This window comes from Diadema setosum, chromosome 2 (assembly GCF_964275005.1).
Source record: "Diadema setosum chromosome 2, eeDiaSeto1, whole genome shotgun sequence".
Lineage (NCBI taxonomy): Eukaryota > Metazoa > Echinodermata > Echinoidea > Diadematoida > Diadematidae > Diadema > Diadema setosum.
In genome coordinates this window covers 21,159,638-21,183,221 of record NC_092686.1, presented here as the reverse complement: position 1 = coordinate 21,183,221, position 23,584 = coordinate 21,159,638, and the positions used below count along the sequence as shown (strand labels likewise).

The 23,584-nt window shown below is 38.6% G+C and overlaps 2 protein-coding genes across 2 annotated transcripts in view; both read right to left on the bottom strand.

Annotated features, from left to right (window-relative positions):
* Positions 1–6,032: 6,032 nt before the first annotated feature.
* Positions 6,033–23,584, bottom strand: part of LOC140246227 (ras association domain-containing protein 1-like) — a 73,912-nt gene continuing 56,360 nt past the window's right edge. Inside the window, exons 4-8 of the mRNA XM_072325682.1 lie at positions 23,148–23,252; positions 19,079–19,261; positions 15,337–15,460; positions 6,996–7,111; positions 6,033–6,400 (exon numbers count right to left, since the gene is read on the bottom strand). Coding sequence (XP_072181783.1) covers positions 6,227–6,400; positions 6,996–7,111; positions 15,337–15,460; positions 19,079–19,261; positions 23,148–23,252 — 702 coding nt within the window. The 3' untranslated portion in view covers positions 6,033–6,226. The remainder of the gene's footprint in view (positions 6,401–6,995; positions 7,112–15,336; positions 15,461–19,078; positions 19,262–23,147; positions 23,253–23,584) is intronic.
* Positions 8,086–23,584, bottom strand: part of LOC140246225 (mitochondrial 10-formyltetrahydrofolate dehydrogenase-like) — a 647,794-nt gene continuing 632,295 nt past the window's right edge. Inside the window, exon 23 of the transcript XR_011902451.1 lies at positions 8,086–9,137. The gene's annotated coding sequence lies outside the window, so the exon portion shown is untranslated. The remainder of the gene's footprint in view (positions 9,138–23,584) is intronic.

Sequence of the window (23,584 nt, the reverse complement as noted above, 5' to 3'; positions counted from 1 at the left end):
CACACACACGGCTGTGAGACTACCCCTGAGGGGCAGATCTTGGCACTCTTTCAGAAGGACCAACCAGACGTTGTCATTGGTACCACTTCTGTGCAAAAGGCTTCATACCCACAGATCATCCGGTTCTTGATGGACAGACTAACCACTGGCATTCTCTCATTCCGGAGATTGCAAATATGCCATAAATAACTTCGATTGCAGGAAAAATCCATGCCTCTACCCGTCATTTTGACTCAAATCTGCCACACATCAAAACACATCTTTTGCAATTAGTCAGCAAGAATCTTGCTCCCTTTGTAGCACAAGTAGCACTTACATCTCATACAAAAAAATTCATAGAACATGCCATGCATATCTTGAAATATATATATTTGTAGCACTTTTTTTGTCCATGTTTTTTTCTTTCATACTTTTCTTGGAAGAAGATGCAATAGTACATAGTCCTTGCTTTGATATAATGGTATAGATTTGGCGTTTTTGTATCATTAATTTACAGTATTATTACATATTTTACAAAGACTGGTGATTTGGCCTATCTTACACCTTAACTCTTATTTACATGTATACAGTACCTAGGTAGTCACATGACACAGATCAATATTAGATATCCTATGTACATTATGTTTGATCTGTCCTTATTCACCTTGATCTTACATAGTTTACAATACTGTGGTTACCATAGAAATGCCCCTACTTTACAAATAATCCTGCTGAGAATGCATAGGTTCATTCAGTCTCCCTGGTTCTTGAAGCAACGTACAGTAAGCTGCTGAAAGCCTGTCAGTGCCACACAGTTGTACAACCAGAAATGAGAGACCGGCTTTTGAAGATGTGCCCTCACTATGTTCTACCTCAACAGAAAGCCTTGGTGTAAAAACGGCACTCTGTAGCTACGACAGATTTCACTGATAGGTGACTAGCTGGCAAGTGCCCTTGCTATCTTACCCACTGTGATGGTTAGAAGGTACTAGCAAAGATGACGTTTGCAAAGCAAACCAAATCACATGGGGGATTTCACACTTCTGCCATGGGTCACAAATCAATTACCGTCTGCATAGCAAGCAGAGGCAAGTGAAATACGTGGTTAAGAGTATGGCACTGTCCAAGCACAAAACAATTTGGTGTCTGATCTACACAGTATCCTCTAATCTAGATTCAGACTTCCAGTGGTCACTTCAAGCAACCTTCCACACACAATATATCATCTCAAGTTCACTTCAAATCCAAGACATATCCTGCACATAAACCAGGGAGTCTTTAAATCACCCTGGTTGATGCACATTCACTCTCATCTTGAATTCCTGCCTTTATACGCCAAAGCGAAAACACAAAAGCGAAAACACAAAAGCGAAGTCTGTAACTCGTAGACTACTTCAGTCCTGTGCTTGATACACACACTTTGTAGAATATGTCTAAGATATATGACCATGATGCCTCACTGTGTAGTCCACTGAGATTTTCAGAGCACCTAAATACTGAGATATGGCTGCTTTTTAATTCAAATTCATCCGCCTTCCCTTGAAAGATGCAGGGAACACAGAACTAGAATTCTGCCTACATGCTACCCGAGGTACATTTCACTTCTTGCCTTACTCTGCCATGACACTTTGCATGGTTGCAGACCATACATGATTGTGCAAATATCAAATTCCATTTTGAGGCAGCCGCTGAGGTGGCTTCAGGTACACCTTATATTTACCATCTGCTTTCAGCTCTTTTCCACTGAACTGACAGCTCTATCTCAGGAATCATGCCCAAATAATCTCACAAGACTAACCAGCTAGGCATCACAATGTCTGTATTAACAGCAGTTTGCACGTAATACTTGGGAAAGAATAGTCCTGGAGACTCGAACGTCACAGCAACAGTCCTCAAATAATTACAAGATATACAGCCTATTTTACATGTGAAAACCTCTTGCTCACTTGGACAAGAATTTTCAACTGGAATAAGTTATAAACCATTAATACTGTCAAAGAAGACACATTATAGTCATAGTAATAATAAAACATACAAATGAAAATACGCTAAGTAGCCCTAGAAGATATTTCCTCACGTTTCTCAAAAACAGGTGGGCTTACATTGAGAACAAGTATAGGATTACTCTGGGGAGTCATTTTGCAGCCTTAGTAGTAATATATGACAAGGTGTCAAAAATATGAACATAACCAAAATTATACACTTCAAACCTCATGAATACACAGATACACTCGTATACATAGATAGAATGACTATGGATTCACACCTGTTCAGTTACTACATAAATTACACCTAGCTTTGGTTCCATGAGGGGTATGTTGGCTGTCTTACAGCCACATGGGAATTACAACATCCTATTCATGAGTGGCATGTTGGCTATCTTACAGCCACATGGGAATTATATACAGGGTGTGTGCAAGCATACCATAATCTGTTATGACTGGAGCGGTTAAGTTTTAGGGCCACCCAGTGAGTGGAATGTCAGGCATTGTCAAAGAAATTTGGTATCTCTCCCAAACCAGCAAATTTGTTCTGGACAACTCGCCTGAGATCTTCCTATCATATCAGTGCCCAAATGAGGGACTTTCACTGGACTTTAGTCCATATGACTGTGAAAGTCAAGATATGGCTGCAAAAGGGCATCACACAATCCTACCTGATCATTAACTGTAAAGTCACACAGGAATAGATATACAGGGATATTTTAAGGTGACAAGGCATTGACTGCAGACTGGAGATATCAGTCTGTTTCAGGGTTCTCCATCAATATCACTTTTTTAACAACCACTTCTTTCCCAATTTGAAAGGAACTTGATCGATGTTGAAGTCCTTTGAAAGGAGGAACATGCTTGCACATACCTTGTATAATCTCCACATTGCACAACTAATTAAGTCCTATGATTGTGGAGTAAATGCACTGGATTCAATTGACACAAGGAATGTACTCAAGGTCCAAGGTTATCAGATAAACAATAAGAAGAACAGGACTCTGTGCTTCATGGAAACATCCTATCTTTGAGAAAAAAAAATCAACAACCACAAACAATCTTTCCAAACTTAAACAAAAAACTCACAATTTGACTGAGATGTTCAATTGATCAAGGTAGAAGTCAGTTGTGTTGTAATCCTATGTGAATAAGAGTTCGCCTCATTCCACTTAGGGATAGACCAATTCAAGCACCACTGTCCTTATGGCATACTTACAAGTTAATCACTGTTAGTCCCTGAAGTACAACATATATCTTTACACTTTTAAAAAGAAAAGTAATTTACAATATCCAAACTTTTCCAAACTGAGACAAAGAATACAAATACCTGGCAAGATAAAACTTGAATTGCTTTTACTAAAAATAAAAAGTATAGCTAACCCTATACCTAATCACCCTAGCACCTGAAAATATCTTGCAGCTCATTATTAAAGAAAAACCCCAATAACAATGATAATGATCCATACACTGTTTTGACATACACATACATTTGAGCGTAAGTGGGCAGATTCTTGTGATAAAAGGGAACTGCTTACGTGATGTCTACCATCCCGTAAAGTAAGTGTAACTACAATCAGTCTGGTGTCTTGGTCCTATAATGAATCATTGATATATTTCAGAAAATACTGTGTTAGATTTGGTATTGGCAGTGAAGAGCTTGGTGGTGAGAGATCTCAAAGCTGTGGGCAATTGATGTTTACCCTGTCTTGCTTGACATGTTGAATTTGGGATAGCTATATTGAAGAATTATGTCCGGTACGCTGCATCCTAAAAATACATGTGATGCACAAATATGGTATATGCAACAAAGCATGATCTGCCTTCATGCATCAAATTGATCTCTCATTTTTTCCCCATTGTCTGTGCTTCTGCTCAGCATGGTTTGTTTTGAACCCAGATGGGTTTTTTTTTTTTTTAGAAAATGGCTCAGAAACCAGAATATTAGGTTGACACTGATTGAGATTCACACTCAGTGGCGTGCAACTAGGAATTCACAGCGACTAGGGAGAGACTGTGTATTTAAAAATTGGTATGGAAATGGGCCTTGTGATATGAATTGCCACATAAAAAGAGGTAGGTTTAAAAAAAAAAAAAAGCTCTTCACTACCAACACTATTAAAAGATAGATCTCATTGGTCTCTGCTACTTAATTCATACTGATAGGAGTAACCATACAAATACTTTAGTATCTCACAACATTATGTCCTATACATTGATGTGTTTGGTAAAATATAAGTTAATGCACTTCTCCTTATTGTCACACATATAAAAAAATAAAAGTTCCTCAATCTACCTTACAATAAATCCTAGCCCCCATTAACCTAGATTGCAACATATTGTAAGTAGAGCCCTACAGAGCCTTGTAATTACACACACTCATCACACCAAAATACATTCAATATGAGAATGATTTTGTTCTTATTTGCACCCACAAGCAGAATATCTACACAAGACTTTGAGTAAATGTGCAACTATGAGTTAAACTAGCATGACATAAGCTCACACAAGCAGCAAAATGAGAAACTGATCAAACACAGGTTAAAATATCCTCACATGATAAAAATCATTTTTGATTGCAGCTCCAATCTGAGCATCTCTTCTTGTCTCCTTGCTTTTGTCACTAATGTCCAAGGAACAATGTATTTAGCATCAAATTTTCTGTTAAAGTGTTTCATTTTGGAATCTCATTTTGCTTCTTTAACTGCAGCTCACTGAATGAATCTCATACAAACTCTTTCAGGTAGTCATTCACCAAATGGATTGAAAAAAAAAGATGAAAAAAAAAGCACAGCAAGCATATCTACAGGAAGCAAACTCTATTGCATCTATAACACCTACATCAAGAAATCTTTACATCCAAGAAGGCTGAAATTTTACAGACCAGTTTAGACACCAATTGATACACATATCCATCTCTCGGAAAAGGAATGTTTGTTCACTTTGGATTTTAAGCAGGAACTTGACACAACAAATACATGGCAGCAAACTTTGTCCACCCATCTGGCGAGTCACGGACCTTGTGGCTGGTACGACATTTCACCTGCACACACAAGTCTGACATTGTTTGGTCATAGCTTGATAAGCCCTTTAGTCATTAAGAAAACAAAATATCAACATCTCTTCCTGAATCCTGCATTGTCTCATTCTCGCCAAGTGGAAATTTGTGCTTATAGCTGCCATTTCACTTGAAAGTATCTCAAATCAGACCTTTACTCATTTTTTTTTTTATACAAACTGTCAAATTTTGAGCTTAAGTAATGTTTGATTTCTATCTTTTTCATGCAACATCAAATTCATGCTTTGAATTTCACAGTCTCTAAAACCAAACGAAAACATCTGATTTTTCATTAAGCTTCATTCAAATTCTCTTTGGCCACAATCTTGTCAAACATTGAACCATACTTTTCAACCATATGACAGCCATACGCATTTCAAATAACTTCAAATCACAAGTGTTGCCTGGTTATTTGAGATACTTCCAACTTCTCCTTTTATACATTCCATTTCTCACCATGAGAGGATAAATGAATATTGACATCAAATGGTCCATTTGAAAAGGAATACTGGAAATAAGATCTCTGGGCTGACACCAATCACAATACGAAACTTTTTCTTTTCTTTCCCAACTAATGGCCTATAATTGAGACTGCTGATTGAAATTTCAAACAGCTATGGAATGTTCCATTGTCGACCCTTGTACCCTCCTCATATAGCTCTGTGCAGCAAAGCACAGGATGAGGTTGGTATAACAAAGGGGAGAGCTGGGAGGGAATGTCAATTCTAACAGCTCTTCAAAACAACATCCTAATATCTCTGAGATGTTGTCTCATCTTTTCCAACCTTTCTCAATCCTCCATCTACTAGTATGTCTTGTTAGCCAATTCTCATTTTTTTTTTCATTTTTCAAATTCAAGTCAATTTATTGAGACATCCCTCCACCAAGGCATTCCACAATGGCACACCTTGTACTGTGCGTGCCAGTAAGTGGTGTTAAAACCAGATGAAATTCCAAGTATTCCCAGATTCCCCAATTCTTATTTGACGAAAAAAAAAAAAAATCCCCTAAGCCAAAAATAGTCACAAGATACCAAAGGCTCAGTTGCACTACAAGCTTTAAACACTAACCCTGAAAGCAGAATAAAAGAGACATACAACAAGCAAATAAGGTCTAAACTACGAGTAGACAGATTTGTCAAATGAGTGATGACCACACAGGAAACAATATGTGGGACTGTATGTAGCAGCCATGCCTCTCCACCTCAAGATCTAACAGCCTCCTTCTCTGGGCTTGCTCCTGGTGCAGATTTCATGGCCTCCTCTAGGAAACTCTGGTACTTGATATACTTGCGCCTGACCTGCTGGATGTACTCCTCCTCCTCCTTGTCCAGGATCCGCAGGAAGTTCTGCAGCTCCGGGACGGTGAAGGCCTCCCACTGGAAAATCAAGGAAACGAGGAATCAAGGATTAACTCTGAACAAATTGTTTCCTCTGAGTACACATTCATGGCAGATACGGTATAGGGTTAGATCGGTGCCCTGCCATGGATGGTTTGTTTTGTGGGGGTTTTCTTGGTGTTATCTTTCAAAGTATTCCTTAATACAATATCACGGATACATTTAATCAATTTACAATGCCTGGCAAAATATGGGAGGCTGGCTAAACTTCAGCAGACAAGCAAAATAGAAGTGAATTGTGTTAAACAAAGATGAAATAAAAAAAAATGTAGGTGTGTAGAAAACTTGTGAGTACTTTCTGTTTCTCCGAAATCACGACGTGATCAGTCTACAACAGTTGTAAGCCCTGGAGAAGATTTATTCTCTACTCCTGATTTGATTACATGCCATTTGATGTTAATGTACTGCGTTGATATCAATATTGAAGCATAAGTTGTAGCTTCCAAAACTATACTTGTGCCACGAGCCTTGTCACCTGGGAGACCACGAACCATTTACCACTATACAATGCCATTTATGGAAATTTTGACTACATGTGACTGTCAGCCATGTAAGTGTTGGACCTTTAACTCACCTCAATAACTCCGGTCTCATTCTCTCGAAGCTCAAATCTCTTGTCCCCGGTGGCTTTCACCCATCCTAGGCACAAGAAGAGCGGCTTGTCCTCGTCAACCATCTTACGCATGAACACTGCAGGAAAGAATTCACACAGGGTGGGGCCACAAACACAAGAGATGTTTGTTAGCTGTCCGAGTCTTGCAGACACAATCACTTCTCACAGGATCCCAACTGAAATTAACTCAAATTTCCTTTGTTACAGAGACGTAGTGACACAGGATGAAAATTTCAAGCACTAGAGGCAGCTCTCTTGAATTCAGATGAAAGTTCCAGTATCTCGTTTTGCCCCCACTCCATAAGGACAACCACATCAGTATGTAGTGGTACGCTGCATTCTCACTTCACACAAGCTATAATCTGGAGATTTCATACATACTCCATACAGAGTAAGTTAATTAGCTAATATGTTTACCAAGCAATACTTGGCCATTCAGAACAGTTACCTCGAAGAAGATACACTATTGGCACATATCTGATAGTTTCAGGTCTTAAGGTTTCATTATTCCCTGTGGTTTGGTGCCAGAGACACGCCTGCACTTCAACACACTGATTTATTAGCACACAAAGAAACCCAACACCCCATGATAGTTTCAATAAGGATGAAGTCTTGTATATGGCTGCAATTAATGTCTCATCTTTCCTCTGGGACATCCTGATAACAAATTTCACCAGCTCAATAACTTGGCACAGTCATCTGTACTTGGATCTTCACTCTGCTAATATGACTTGTTTCGGTCTCCCTCAATTTCTGCCCCCTCACCATCACCCCCCTCCCCCTCCCCCCCCCCCCAAAAAAAAAGGATATGAAAAAAAAAAACTAGAAATGTCGCTTTGGCGACTGGTATGCCTCCGCCATAATGCATGATTTTCCCAATAGGTCTAGATAGTACATGTGGACAATGTGTGATAACATTTTCACAAAATTGGCAAAATATTGAAATGACAAGTTTGTCACAAATGTGTTGAATGTTCACCTTCATTGACCTAGGTTTAATTGGATGAATAGGAGAGCATTTATCTAGGGATTTAAGGACTTTAACTTGACTTTGACCCATTCATACATTTAGGCATTGAGTAATTTTCAAGGTACAGGTGTGGAGAAAAAGTGCAATTTCTGAATTGAATAGTAAATTGTTACCATTTTCATCTGGCCCTTGACCCTAAAATTCATAAGATAATCACTTTCAGGTAGAACATGCATAATATGTACTAAGTTTCAAGATAACTTGAGCCACTTCGAGATATGGAGGAAAAAGTTAGTTCAGCACTTTCACTTGATCTTTGACCTTTTGACCTTTGAGGCAAAAAAAAGAAGAAAAAAAAAAAACTTTCCAGAGAATTTCTATTAGGTTACACATGCATACACCAAGTGTAAAAAAATAATAACCCTGCTGGCATTGCATAAATATGAGGGAAATAGTAAAATTTTGAAGTGTTGCACTTGACCTTTGACCCCTGACCTTTGACCCCATGAACCCTACATTCTCTAGATAATCACTTCCAGTCAGTACATGTATATACTATGTTCCATGAAGATACCTTGAACAATTTTCCAAGGCACGGAGAAAAAAAAGAAGTTTTGATATTTTTACTTGACCTTTTGACCTTTGACCTTTGACCTCATGACCCAAACTTTCACCAGAGAATCTTAATTGGGTAATACATGTATACACTAAGTTTCAAGAAAATATCTTCAGGCATTCAATAGATATGGCGAAAATAGTGAAATTTCATGTATTTGACCCTGACCTTTTGACCTTTGACCTTTGACCTCATGACGCAAACTTTCACCAGAGAATCTTAATTGGGTAATACATGTATACACTAAGTTTCAAGAAAATATCTTCAGGCATTCAATAGATATGGTGGAAATAGTGAAATTTTATGTATTTGACCTTGACCTTTTGACCTTTGACCTTGAGCATGTGCACCCAAAAGTTGATAGGCACAACTTCACCCCCTTATACACATACATGCCAAGTTTCATTAGGATACCTCAACAGGTTTTGATAGTTACCTTGTCCACAAAATTCATTACGGACGGACAACCCGAAAACATAATGCCTCCGGCACCACTTCGTGGCGGAGGCATAAAAAGCTTTTCCTTGGATGCACATTCCTTTTCAGCAAGAGAAAAGGCAAAATACTTCAGTGAGTTAAGCAGTTTTCAAAGCTTCTTTGTGTTGTTTTCAGACATTCTCCAGACTATATTAACAATTGAGAAGCAACCTCCAGTTTGGCATACAGACATTCTCCCTAGGGTTAGGAAGTTACATAGTCATTTGAGATGGAATTTCCCTCAGTTTTTGAGCAATGGCTGATGAATCACACCTTGTTATGCCTTTTCTTATAATTTCTTATAACATTTGATTACTCTCCTTTCTGGCGATAGTCACAAATGTCTGACATGCTCAAAAACGTTATGCTATTTACCAGTAAATTGTACCATACAATACAGAATGGGCAGATTTTGACCTATAATTTTAAGTGTATTATCTATCTTTTGGGCCATTGCCAGGAAACTGTTTTAACTAAGAGATAGCATATAGCACAAGATGGTGTTTAGAGGTTGTGACACCCACAAGATGTGACTCTCCCTTAAAAAAAAAAAAAAAAAAAAAAAAAAAAAAGTCTTCCTGCTTGATATCGAGACCGGGAGAGTTGAAGAGAATGTCTCCGGCTGGAAAGGGGACTCGTCTGGAAAGGAAACTATCTGCACTTATTCAAACATTGTCAGATCAATGGTGATGGGTGATGGAAGTCAGAAGCTCCCGGGATTCGCTACTGTCCTGGCATCATGCCGGGGAATGGAGAAATCACTACAGAGCAGGGACATGGGTGTCTTCTCTGTGATGTGGTCGTTACAAACCTTCAGCAATCTGAGACAGTGATTCTTCTTATCTACTTCTATACATTTCTCCTCTCTGCACAATACTCTAGACTAAGTATCATACATCCTCCCAGTCTTGAGGTAAGACTACACATTGATGCTGTGATATCTGAAAGTGCAGGTATCTGTTTCTCTTGAAAACCTACACTGCTACAAAGTCTGTGAGCAGGCCATGCCCCTATAATTCAATGCTCAGATTTTCTGAATTACAATAGCAAACAAAGCCCTGATGCTGTACATGTGGAAAGCCACCCTTCAACAACTATGGTGTGCACAGTACTCTCAGTCTTATGGTGTGTCTACCAGCAATTCTTTTCAGTGCTTTAAAAAAAGAAGAGAATTATAAAGTCCTGCATGAACCCTCATACATCATTATACATTTTAGAAATGAGAAAAACAGGAGAAACCCTACACAACCAAACAACTTTCCCTAGAAATTAGCCAAAGGGTAGATACAACATTGCAGTACAAATAGTTGTACTGTAGGCTAGTACATTAGCTAAATGCTTTGCAAAGAAAGCAACATTCAAACTGCAGTACCATACAATACAGAATTGGCAGATTTTGACCGATAATTTTAAGTGTATTATCTATCTTTTGGGCCATTGCCAGGAAACTGTTTTAACTAGGAGATAGCATATAGCACAAGATGGTGTTTAGAGGTTGTGACACCCACAAGATGTGACTCTCCCTTAAAAAAAATAAAAAAAATAAAATAATAATAATAAAAACTTTGATGTCACATGCAATTTCACATCAAATTTTGTGGTATATGTTTTGGTTATGCAACTTTCAATTTCCAACTTTGAGATACCTTTGGGTTGAATGTACATGAGCAAGGGATAAGGTCTCAAATGAGAGGGATAAGTCTAATTTTGTCATCTCGTTTTTTACTTGCTGAAGAGTCTGTAAGTCTCACTACAAAAAAAAAAAAAAAAACATCATGAAAATGTCAAAGGAGAACTGCCATCCTGAAAGAGGCTGATGTCTGGCAAAGGGCAAAAAGTTGAATGCAACATTGTCTTACATGAGCAGCAAGAAAAACCCTTTTTGAAGAAGGAGAGGGGGGGGGGGGGGGAGCGGCACAGATACCAAAACGTCTGTCACCCAGAATCTGTTCCTGTCACAATCTGCTATCATGATCCGTCTATAATCTAATACACAGCTGCTGGTCTGTTTACATCCTCCCTTTCTTATTCCACATGATATTTTCCTACCAACACTCTAATAGAATAATGCCTCTAATGCCTTTCAGCCCTATAGCTTATTAGGTACCCCCTTACATTTAAGCAAAAACAACCAAAGAAGAGACGAAAATGGGTTCCACCCACGGCAATTTTATGTGACCAATAATTCCAAAACAATCATCCAGTTCGAGCTACTGTATACCATTGATAGATATTTCAGTTTAAGCTCTGAATGAACTGTAAGTGTAGCTCAGACAGTAAATCATGACAGTCAGTCGACAAAACAGTCAAATATCACCGCAACTATCAGACAGTGAGAAAATGTTTCTTCATAAAGCCAACAGCAAAAACATTTTTTTTTGCTGATTTCAGAAATGCAGCTTCATGATGAGTTATATCTGAAACTGGGCACTAAATAAAGTTATCAATACGGAAACACTGACTCGATTCTCCCCTCTCAAATTGACAATAAGCCCAATATGGCAAAAGAGCTCACATTTTATTTGCTTGGTTCTTGCCCTCAGCCATTTCTCTTTATCGGCATAAGAAGACTGGACAAGGACACAAGTACTTCCCTTCAATCTCTCAATGCAGGATTGATGTAGTGGTAAAACAATGTGGGGTGATGTAATGTGATGAGGCAAGGTTAAACTCAACTCTCCAGATGACTGCTGAAGCTGTCCTACTTAAAGGGATCTATCAGACAAGCTGCTAAATTTGATGCACTGATACCAGAGACATGTACGTGCAGTACCTCCCCATGCTATCCCTAATTGAGTTTCTTGTCACTTGTGTTCACCACCCCTGGGCGGCTCCTTGATGGAGCCACGCACAACCCTGCGGTGAACTGTGCCATCACGCTACTCAATTACATTACAGGTACAGACACACAATAACATGCTTGCACACAAACACACACACATACACATACACTCATATACAATGTACCCTTCCCTGTTTGTATGCCATCAGTGATATCTAGCCCTAGTGACAGAATACCTTTGACAGACCTCTTTACACTCCAATGTTTAAAAAAAGTACAGAGGGTTATCAAGCAATATTCTTCACATTTCATCTAAACACAAGGTCTAACAATTCCTTTCTCTCTTTCTCATTATCTTTCACAGCTGGACAATCTTGATTCGTTTGATCATCATATCATGTTTTCTATTTTCGGTCTTTTTGTTTTAATTCATCTGTGCACCTAGGAAATCAGACAGACAGCACCTGCCTACCCTGGGAGACAGTTAATGTTGATTACACGCATCCCATCTCATGACTGACTGGCATCTAGCCTCCCTTGACCCATCCCAGCAAGAAAACAAATTTATCTAGCTGCTATCAGCACGGCAGTTTGACACTTCATCCATCTCTTTCATCCATTATCATCCCTCTCCCCCTCTTCTTCTTCATTTCCTTTTTCGCGTGAGGGTATTTTCTCGAAAAGCAGCCGCCTCCAGTCCAAACAAAATATCATAATCTTCACCTGTTTTTCTTTTCGGACCCAAGTTCATTTTCCATCATTACTTACCTCCATGGTTGCATCAATATTCTAGGCTTCCTACCTGTCTTCAGCTTTAGCACTAATACCCCTGTATCAATGTCTTGGCAGTCCATCATCTTGTGGAATTAACCAAGTAATGTATTTTGGAGACTGTTTTGAGGATGTTATTTTAATCTGAAGCTGTCTCACTGCTAACAAGTGATAATTATCAATCTCAAAAAAAAAAGAAAAAAAGAGGAAGTTTCTCTTGCCATGATTTAACTGATGTTGTGTAAAGCCATGTTGGAGTCTTAAATTACACAATTTTCTCCATGGCCATACAAAAATACATTGCATCCTAAAATGTTCTCTTTATAAACCAAAACAAGATTGCTCTTCTATTTTACTCTGCTCACAATACTGCACTCTGATTAATAGTAATACAGAGTTTATGACTTACATTCAAGGTAGAAAAAAATTATATATCAACAATCATATCCTGTTATGAACCTTTCACAATGATAAATTCATTCTTTTCAAGAGTCGCAGTAATCGGTTTACCATTCCTACATAGCCTGACAGATTAAACATACTAGGTATCAACAGACTTTTAAAAAGAAAGTAAAACTTATCTTGGAAGCCTTTCTAATTTATGCATCGAAACTTCATTTGTTAACCCTGATATGATTTAAAGTTTTATGTTCACTGAACCACAAATTTCAACTACCGTTTCCCTTTTGCGGATGAGAACAAATGATTTTTACAAATATCAGGATTTGAACTACCGGTAATTATTTGAGCATGTGCAGGAGGCTGAAGGGAGGAAATGTAACAGCCAGGATATCAAATACTGGTCCTTCCTGACCACCACAGTTTCATCTTGATTTTCACTTGCTAATTATGGTGTTATGATGTCCAATTACAAAATGGTAAACATTTCTGGAATAGTCTTTGACAACTACTGTTTGGTTTAACTCTTAACTGTCTGGTTGCTGGGCAAAAGTATCCAAATATACCACTTAATGAAAAGTAATTATAGCCAGATGTGCTGATGAAATAGTGGGCAAAAGCAGAAATATTCATGGAATGATATTCTTGCGAATTGCTACTGGCATTCAAGCATTCAATGCATATAGTTTAGGCAATTTCTGGTTATACAGTATTCAAACCTATGCAACATATAGAGATAAAAACAACACACTCCACCATAAGGTCTTGCCCTCCTAAATAACCCCCCCCCCCCCCCCATGACAGAAACAAGCATGGAAACAAACAACTGGCTGGAGTGAATCTACAATATGTTTGTTCTACCACTGGTGCAGGTGTAAATGCAGGGATCAATTTGCAAAATAAGCTATTGCATCATACACATCGCCATCTTCAAGTATAAAACATACAATGAACTACAACAGTATGCAGTGTTAGCACTGATACATTATTCCCTGCATCATTTGGCATTAGAGTCAAACAATGCAAAGGAATGAAGAAGAGCAGAAATGCGACAGAGTTGATATACATACATCCATTACCTGTTCAATCACTTCACACAAAAGACTTCCCAAATGGTGCACACATCTATTTATTAGAAATTTTACCTTCTTATACAAAACATTTCCTTGTTCATGCTATCACTCTTCACTCTCTATCCCAGTGATTTTCTGAGATTGTCTTTTTCCTGCCAATTTTGAGGAAAGTGCCAACATAATATCTCTTCTAAAACTATCCCGGAACAGAGCTCTTTCTCTTCCTCCCTACACATTTCCTGCTTGTCGGTCATTTTGCTGTCATTTAAGACCATCCGGGGTTTGAATTTTAAGAAACTTGAGCATTTCTAACATCTCCAGTAGACGGAAACTTAGCAGACTGGGTGATGAAAAGTTAATATATGATATCTCCCAGTCAGCCACTGTCAGTGGATTTAAAATGTGACTTCAGTAGCTGATCTCATTGTCCAAATTGTTTTCAAGTGGCTTGAAAGAATCCTTTCAATATTTCACTTTTGTAAATTTGATCTGTAAAGTTGTTACATCCTTAACACTGCTGTGTGTCACAATACCCACTCACACACAAAAAGAAAAATCTAAAATTTTGTTGAGTCAGTCTAAGAATTTGTGTCTTTTATCTCTCAAGTTATGACCTTTTATCCATGAAGCAAATATACAAGTACATGTAAGTTTAGATATAACCACAGGATACACCCATGCCTGCACAATTGACAAGTAGATCCATACTCTTTCTTCTAACTGTACAGAATAGTAGAACGAGCCCAGGATGTTGCTAGAGATCCGTGTTAAAGAAATGTTGATATGTCCACTAGTATTCAAGGAAAGACAAAAATACTACGTGTGCGTTATCATATCATGACCGTTTGTTAAAGAGACTGAGTATCATCCTTGTTGTTCAAGCAACAGGCTGTTTTCCTCCCAGTTCCACGACATTTGCTCCTGCGACAACTGCTCCCATAAAACATCTGCACACAAACCAAACATAAATTCTACCCACGAACATAACCCTCACCTTAATCCTCATATAAAACCAAACCTAAGACCCCATCACAAGCATAACCCTAACCCTAAGTCCTTGGAGAAAATCAGACCAGAGCAATTATTGCAGCAATGTCCTGTTACCATTGTACCCTGATATCTGAGTCCTGTAGTGCTTGATAGCTGGTGATGTGGTATGACCTCTTAGGGACAAGGTGTGAAGAGAAGGGTAATGTCAGAGGGTTCAAACCAACCTTGTCCATTGTGCTCCGTCCTCTCGAAGAGCGCAAACTTGCGCGGGTTATCAATCAGCTGGAGCTGGGCCAACACGTTGCGGATCACATCTTGCGCCGTGGTGTAACACGTGATGTTCAGTTCCTGGATCGTGACAGATGGATGGGTTAGTGAGAGAGGAAGGGGTAAAAGACAAGTTTTAAGGAGGGGAAATGAAGAATTTAGAGAGGTAGGTATGGAGGAGACAAGAGACATGTAGAGGGAGTGTGTGAAAATTGGATATTGTGGGGAGAAGAGAAGACGGGAACAGGAAACAAGGAGAGGGGAGAAGAGTAGAGAAAGAAGGGAGAAAATACAGACATCATGATTAGCGGCATATCACATGGATCATAAACAAAACAACCGTCTTAAGTAATATGATGTTAGGATATAAAATACAATAATTGGACACTTGGGCATGAGCTGAAAGAAATTATGATGCCATATTCAGAACAAAAAAAAAAGTGACACTGACTTGTCAAAGAAATCCCTCCCACTGTGACTATGGAGGTGTCATCTCCCTGTTATGTTGTAGCCTTCATGTGCTTCAGTTTGGGACTAAGAGATATATGTTGCAATCTTTCCTACTTTGATTTCTTAGCGTTACCCTGTGCTGGCCTCACAGACAGTGGGCACATAACGCTACATGCTGCACAACCCTGGGGGCCTCTTCTCACAATCACATTCATCTACAGCCGCTAACTTAGACAAAGTATACCATATGTCTGAAGCAGTATTTGATATTTATAAATGCCCACTCAGAGAACCACAGCAACTATGGTCAGAAAGAGGGAGAATATATCTGACAGTAGGAGGAGGATATTCGGTGCATGAGGGCAGATTTGAGGGCAAACCTTCCCCATCTCCACACTCCCCCCCCCCCCCCCCCCCCCCATAGGAACAACAGTTAAACAGCAGCTGCTGGGTGCATCATCCGCCTCAAAGCGCAGGCCCCAAATAGGAGCTGGCAGGCCGGCTCTGTGGATGATAGCTCACCTTCGCCCTGAATCCATCACATGACAGCAAAAAGACCCCGGTCCTTAATTCCCTAATGGGTGTCTGCTCTCAATACGGTCACAGGGTGACATTTTCTCCCAAACTGATGAGCATCAATTGCTCTCAAATACCAATAATCCTGTCTAAACTGGTTCCCCTTATCAAGCCTACATGCTCCCTTGACCATGCCTTCCAAATTCTCATTAGATCCTGTCTGAAGATGACCTTTGGTATTTTTAGCATGTAACTACCTTCGGGTAACGCTAAGTAGAGCAATGAGAGATTAAGGTCTTACATTCTTGTCATTTTTTTCTAATGATGTGCAAAGAGGCTCTGAAGTAACACATACTGAAAAGAAATGATCAAAATGTCACTGGAACCAAGAATATGATATCTTTTATTTGCCTCATGAGCTGTCATTTTCAGCTGTACAGTGCCTTCTTCTGTTCAGTTTTGAGAGACCCATAACCATCATTCTATACATGAGGACATATAACTGTTGAGGTTCTCTCCAGTTAACATCCAAATCCTCAAGATCTTTTAATACTGCACATGATTGAATACAATACTTACAATCTTGTGCTGACTTTGACATACATGATTATGTACATACATGTCATAACATCACCTCAAATGCTCATTCCTATAGCACAATCATGGGAGAAATGCAGCAAATACTGTAGATTATGGTTTTGCTACAGGCACAAAGTGAAATTGAGCACACTATGACACAAAAGATTCACAATTTGGCGTGAATTTAGAATTTAAGAGTGTGTCATGTAATTTAAAACTGTGATCAACAATTGCTTGATGGGTTGAACAGCCCTCCTGAATACAATGAAACTTAACCTGTTGAGGACGGGCTAATTTTGCTACAATACGCATTTCTCATAGACCCCTGCCCGAGTATACTCGGGACTTGTCCTCAACAGGTTAAAAGACTCAAAAAGAGATGAGGACAGCCATTCAGCATTATTTCCCCCAGACACCTGTGTACACGTCATGCATGTAGTCTCAACACATCGAGGGTTCACATCCCACCACTCCATTCACAGTCTGAAGGCTGTGGTGGAAACATCACACTCAATTGTTCTTTCTCTACACTTCCCTTGACTGATCTACATCGACACCTGATACAAAAGCCCCCTTACAGTTGACTCACACGGATCTATTCAATTCGTAGGTTTTTCCACCTATCATGCAATCTCTGTCGCCAGTGCCACTAGCGAGGTGCACATACTCGTTGCTTTGCGAGCGCCATGGAGTTGATTGTTTACATGGCTAAAGGCCAACATAAAGCTCTGACTCACAGTAGCAAACTTCAGTAAACAAGCTGCACTCCTAGTCTTGGCTATATCCCTTCATCTCTTTCCACTACATCTTTTCTCATGTTAGTTCACTGTTCAGTTAAACTTACAGTCTGCTCATCTTTCAGTGCCATTTGTGACGACGTACTGTATACACCGTAACATTTAGCGAGTGTACATTTTTGCGAATTGGGACATCCTGACAATTTTACGAGTGGTTGAATTTGTGATCGTGGAGGACAGCAATGGATGGATGTGCACATCACATTCATATCAGGATCAGAATGAATATTCTTGCATGTTTTAAAATTGGGGCATAGCTTCCAACTCGAAAAATTCGCAAAAATCAAAACCTCATGAAATACATGGCATATACAATAGATGCTTTCAAGAAAACTGGACCTGATACTTCTATCCTTGTCAAAATATGTGAATTTCAGAGACCCCATATCTTTCAAAATAATAATGGCATTTGACTAGCTTTTGAATTCCCTTCACAATAGAGAAAATACAGATATTTCTAAATATGCCACTAGCTGTGCATCTAGACATCATACCATCCTGATCTGTCTCACTCTTATCAATTTGTAATGTGCCTAATATTCATAGCATCCTACACAGCTATGAGTCCTTACTTACTCCTACCGTCACATAGCTATGAGGGATAATCTGCAATAAAGGCAAACAAATAAATCAAGAGGGTGTGTATAGTGAACATTCTCACTTGAGGACCCATATTCATCAGAAAGGATTGATCATGTCCTAATATTTTACATGTGTGACTTTTTTTTTCCACCTACTGTTAGAAGTACGACAGGATTAGGTATCCAGCAGAATACCCCAAGACTCTGTCAAGATGGAAATGAGTTAGGGTCAAGGAAGAGGAAATTGTGTCATTGAAATTCAGAGTCACTGCTGTCACTGGTCTTCATGGTTTCTTGTTTGCTCAAATTTGTCACCTTTCTGCTTGGAAACTACATTCTTACAGTTAGGCATTTGGTGATTGAGAACAAAACTCATAATTCTCTCGTATGATGAGGTCATTGTGTTGTTGCTTTTTTTGACAACTTAATTTTTCATTAAACACAATTTCTTAAAGTGTCATGGGAATAGTCATATTATTGACTCTGCACATAGGATTAGTTATTGCAAAACTAATAGCTACCAACTTCTCATCAAATATGTATAACTTTTGCACATCTAATTTTATCTTGAGCTACAGATATGAAGTGTATAAAAAATGATTTTATATCTGCATGAAGGTGCAACTATCAAGAAATTTCTATTAAAAAAACCAAAAAAAAAAAAACCCCAAAAAACAAACAAACATGCTATAATCTCCTCAACATAAAGAAGATGTCTGCACCACCAGATTTGGAGAAGGGTTAGTCTTTCTCCAGTCACTCTATCTCATATTTACCTGTGGTGTCGCCTTGGGAAGAAAGAAGGTGGTTCTTCGCTTGTTGGTGTCGATGCTGTGTTCATACTGCTTCAATGTGCTGATGCAGATGTCAGGCAGAGGGCAGCCCGTCCTCACACTGACCGGGCGGGCGAGGTTGATGTGGATGGTGATGCGGCCACTAAACGTGGTGCCCTCTTCATTCTGTCACAGCATAGTGTGGGGAAAACAAATCCAATAAACTTTAAATATTTGCAAGAATGAGTAGTAATACCAGCAAACAGATGCCAAAAGCCTCAGCAGAGTATTGCAACATGGTGACTTGGACAACAACAAACTGATGGCTGAGGGTAACCATGAGTTTAAAACTATGCCTAGCATATAGAATTATCCATGGCTGGCTATAAGTAACCTACAATGGGCTTTACTATACACTACACAGTACTTCAACAAAAGAGGCAGCGAAATGAAATTTTAGCATACATTGCAATGCCCTTGAAGTATCCTATATTAATTGATAGCAATCAATATTACCATTTCATAAAACAAATAATAAATGTGGGCCAATTAGACATTAATAGGAATTAATCTTCCGACCTTTATGTAACACTGAAACAATCCAAATACATGATTTCTGTGTTACATGTGTTTGCCACTGTTCTCAGCTATTTCATTTGTGTCATCAATTCAAATTAGCGCCCAAAATGTCAAGAATTCATTGTTTACAGATACAATCATCTGTATTGCTATTCTCTTTGCTGTGCTAGGTTGATACCAGGACTAATGTTACAATTGATATATAACACATCCCCGAATGACGTCATGTTATTGGAATCTGACTACAGTAAAGCGTTGTTTTTGTGATGCCTAATAACCACACCCAACAAAAGAATACCATGATCCTATTACACAGAAAATAAAAGAATGATTGACAGATTAAAACTTGCATGTCAAGTGGATGTCTCATGTGTAACGCCAAATCTGTTTTCATGAGAAAGTCTCTGCCTTCACGTCTTAATCTTGATCAAACTAATCTCTCTTTTTTTTCTTACTGACACATTTCCATGTTATCTAAACTACATGGATAATTAGCTCTGCTATTGCTATGTAAATTCACACGCGTATGCACATTATCTCTAGCCCTTCTGCATAATGGTGTGAACAAAAGCAGCTTTGTATTTATTTTGTTCTGCAGGATGACTTCCAACTGCCAAAATCAGGAAGATATAATGATTTTTCACACTTGTATGACTTTGGTCTATTCAGATGGTAGAGCCAGCCAAGATTAAACATTGTCTCAATGCTACTGCCAGTGTGTTAACCTTCAAAGTGTGTCACCACTTATGACACTGTGAATTCATGCAAATAATTCTTTTGTCTACAACTTTTGTGGTCTGTGATAGTCCAGGTGCAAAATACCTGAACATAAGAAATTTACAGCATTACACTGAGTGTAAATGGACAGCTATTATTAGCTGTGAGCTATTTACGCTGACTGCATACCAATGCATGCTAAGTTTACCAGGACTGTATGTAAGTTTACTTTCAACCAAGCTATTAACTTTGAATTCAATTTGTGCAGCAACTGTGATGGTCAAAACCCGAAAGCAAATCTACGCCTCAGAAGCACAGGCTCTACTCCCCCCCCCCCCCCCCATTATTTCTTCTTCTCTACACCTAAGCTCAAAAAGTAACAAGTAACCTGAATCCAGGACAAAGAGAAAGGGGAACAGCCCTTACTGGACCACACGGTTTCCTCATCATACTCAGGGGCCCCGGACATCAACAACTTCTAGCTCCAGCACATGCCTAATGCGAGCGACATGATAAGGAATTCGGGCAATGATGCACTGTGCAGGAAAATAACATGTGCCTCACTGCTCTACTGCCCAAATCACGTTTCCTTCACATGCTGTCCTAGTAGTAGCTTATGAATGTTATCAATCTCTGATGGCCCCCTTATAACACTCCCAGCCACTCCCTAATTCAAAGGAAAATATAGTTTGAAAATCACACGACAAGCCAAAATATGGAATCAGTTTAAATGACCAGAAATTTACTGGTTTGAGAGAAGAGTCTGGAGAGTTGCGATCTGATTTGCGACAGAAATATAACCAGGGTCAGGGAAAGATATGAACGCAGTTTATCAAACGGATTTGTATAGTTTTGGATGAGACCTAACTTCAGGTTTTTTAACATTTTTTGGTGAGATTATGAGAAACCTCTTATGAAATGTGCAAGATCACGTAATTCTGAGAGGAGTTCAAAGTTTATTTGATGAAAATTGGTTTTGAAATGGCCGAGATATCATAAACAGAGTGATTCTAATAAAAGGTGGGACCCACCTTTCAGTACAATCACTTTGTTTTGCTTTACTTTTGGATGTCTCATTCGATTCCATTCAAAAGCCGATTTTCATCAAATAAACTTTGAATTCCTTTTAGAATGGTATGCTCTGTACTATTTCATAACTGGTTTCTTGATATCTCGTTAAAAAAAATAGTTAAAAGCCCAATCCTCATCTCCACCAATACTATACGATCCCTTTAAGGCTTTATGAATCCAGCATGGTCACACTCCAGACTTTCATCATCTCCCTTGGTAGGAAGAAGGAAGACCAGAAACTTGTGGAGGAGTGTGACTAATAAAGAGTTTCCTCTGCCATGTCTGTGGATGATGATTGGGTCCTATTCATGGTACTGTGATGCGGATTTCTAACCCTGACAAGCTGGTTCACAGACTGTCACAAAATCTTTACATTTTTCTATTGGGTGCCTACAAGTGGCACTCACTATTGATTATAAACTAGGAAATTTCCATTTAATGACAAATTAGTGTACAAGTAATAATTTCTGTTGAAACAACCAAAGTGCCAAACAGAGACTATTCTCTTTAAAAGCTGCAGTATTCATTTTTCAGGGGACTGGATCAAATGGTCTTCTGTGAGTAGAATTCACGGTCTTGAAAGTAACATATCAAGCAGTGGGAGTGTTTTGGAATGAGTATGGCTGTAAATGCTTATGATATTCTTCATCTTGAGTATTTCTGCAGAGATTAATTGAGTACAATCCCATAAGCTCACATTTCGTCCAAACTGGCATACTGTATCAAAATAGCACACGTTGAATTTCAGCTGAAAATATTTACCCATTCCTTAGAAGTATAAGCATTTTGTAATTTTGCATTTATTCCTTTTGATAGTCTAGGTTTGAATTTAGTACCTCTCAAATGAGAGATATTTGCTGAGATATTACGTTGATGACATAATTTGGTTTACAATGTTGTTTTTATATACAGCAATTCTATTTCTGTCTGAGACGCTCCATAATGTTTTGAATATGAGGATTGCTGCCCTCAAATAAGGATGTATACCATGGGAAGATTATTCAATGAGGGAAAAAAAAAGTGATACACAAACAAAATATCACTGAAAGTTTGGCCAAAATCCTTTGAATGAAGGAAGAACTCGATAATTTGGCGATTGGCAGTTTCTCTAATGTGTACTGGAAAATACTTATCTTCACCACATTAGTTCATTGCCTATACAATATATTTTATACAAAATGTCTTGACAGAAGTATTTTCTATGTGATTGTACCACTGAACAATGAATCAAAGATATTTATATACCATTAAACAGCTTCTAATATAAATGATGCTAATTTGCGAGTAGCATTACACCTATTGTAACATATACCACATAATGTGGTAGCTGAATAAATGTGACTCTTACATGACAAATAACCAGGGAGGTGAAGACCTCTCTTTCACCTCTCTGAAATAACTAAGGAGACTTCCACACTCTCCATGATCCTAATTTAAGGATGAGATCTATGTGTAGTTTATTGTCTTTCACTACCACTGTCACAGAATAGGTGTTTCTCATTAATTCATTCTTTTAATGAAAACATATATTTCAGTCCAGGTAAATTTATCTCCGATCAGTGAGTCAAATAATCGTCTTACCCAACCTATCACTGGGCACAACAAGGTTTGCGACATCCCTACAAAACATGCAAGAGTAAGCAAAGAATCTGATAGGAAGAAAGTTGATTAGCCATAGAACCTGGGGAGAAAAGATGATACAAACCAGTGCTAGTGTCTCTGCCCTCGGGAGAGTGTTGAATTTCTTGATCTTGGGTTCCAGCTCTTCTCTTGTCAGGAAGACAAAGCTTTCCATCTCTTCCTCAACATCCTAAACACAGATCATGGAATAAAATTGATATACAATATCAATATATACTTACGATTAGCATTCAGTGGAATCATCGCCTTCATCAAACATATTGAAAAAGGTATCACACAATCATACAATTGTACTTCCCCAAAGTTTAAGAACCTCAGCGACAAACATTGGTCCACAAAATTAACCAGAGAACAGTTACCCATATCCAAGTGATTCTCAGTTACACAGTGACACATTTCAGGACTTACCTTGCATCACAGAGGTGACCACATCAATGCAACTATAACTAATTTTCAATAATGAATTTAATTTGTATGTCAGTATCATTTGTCATCGACAAA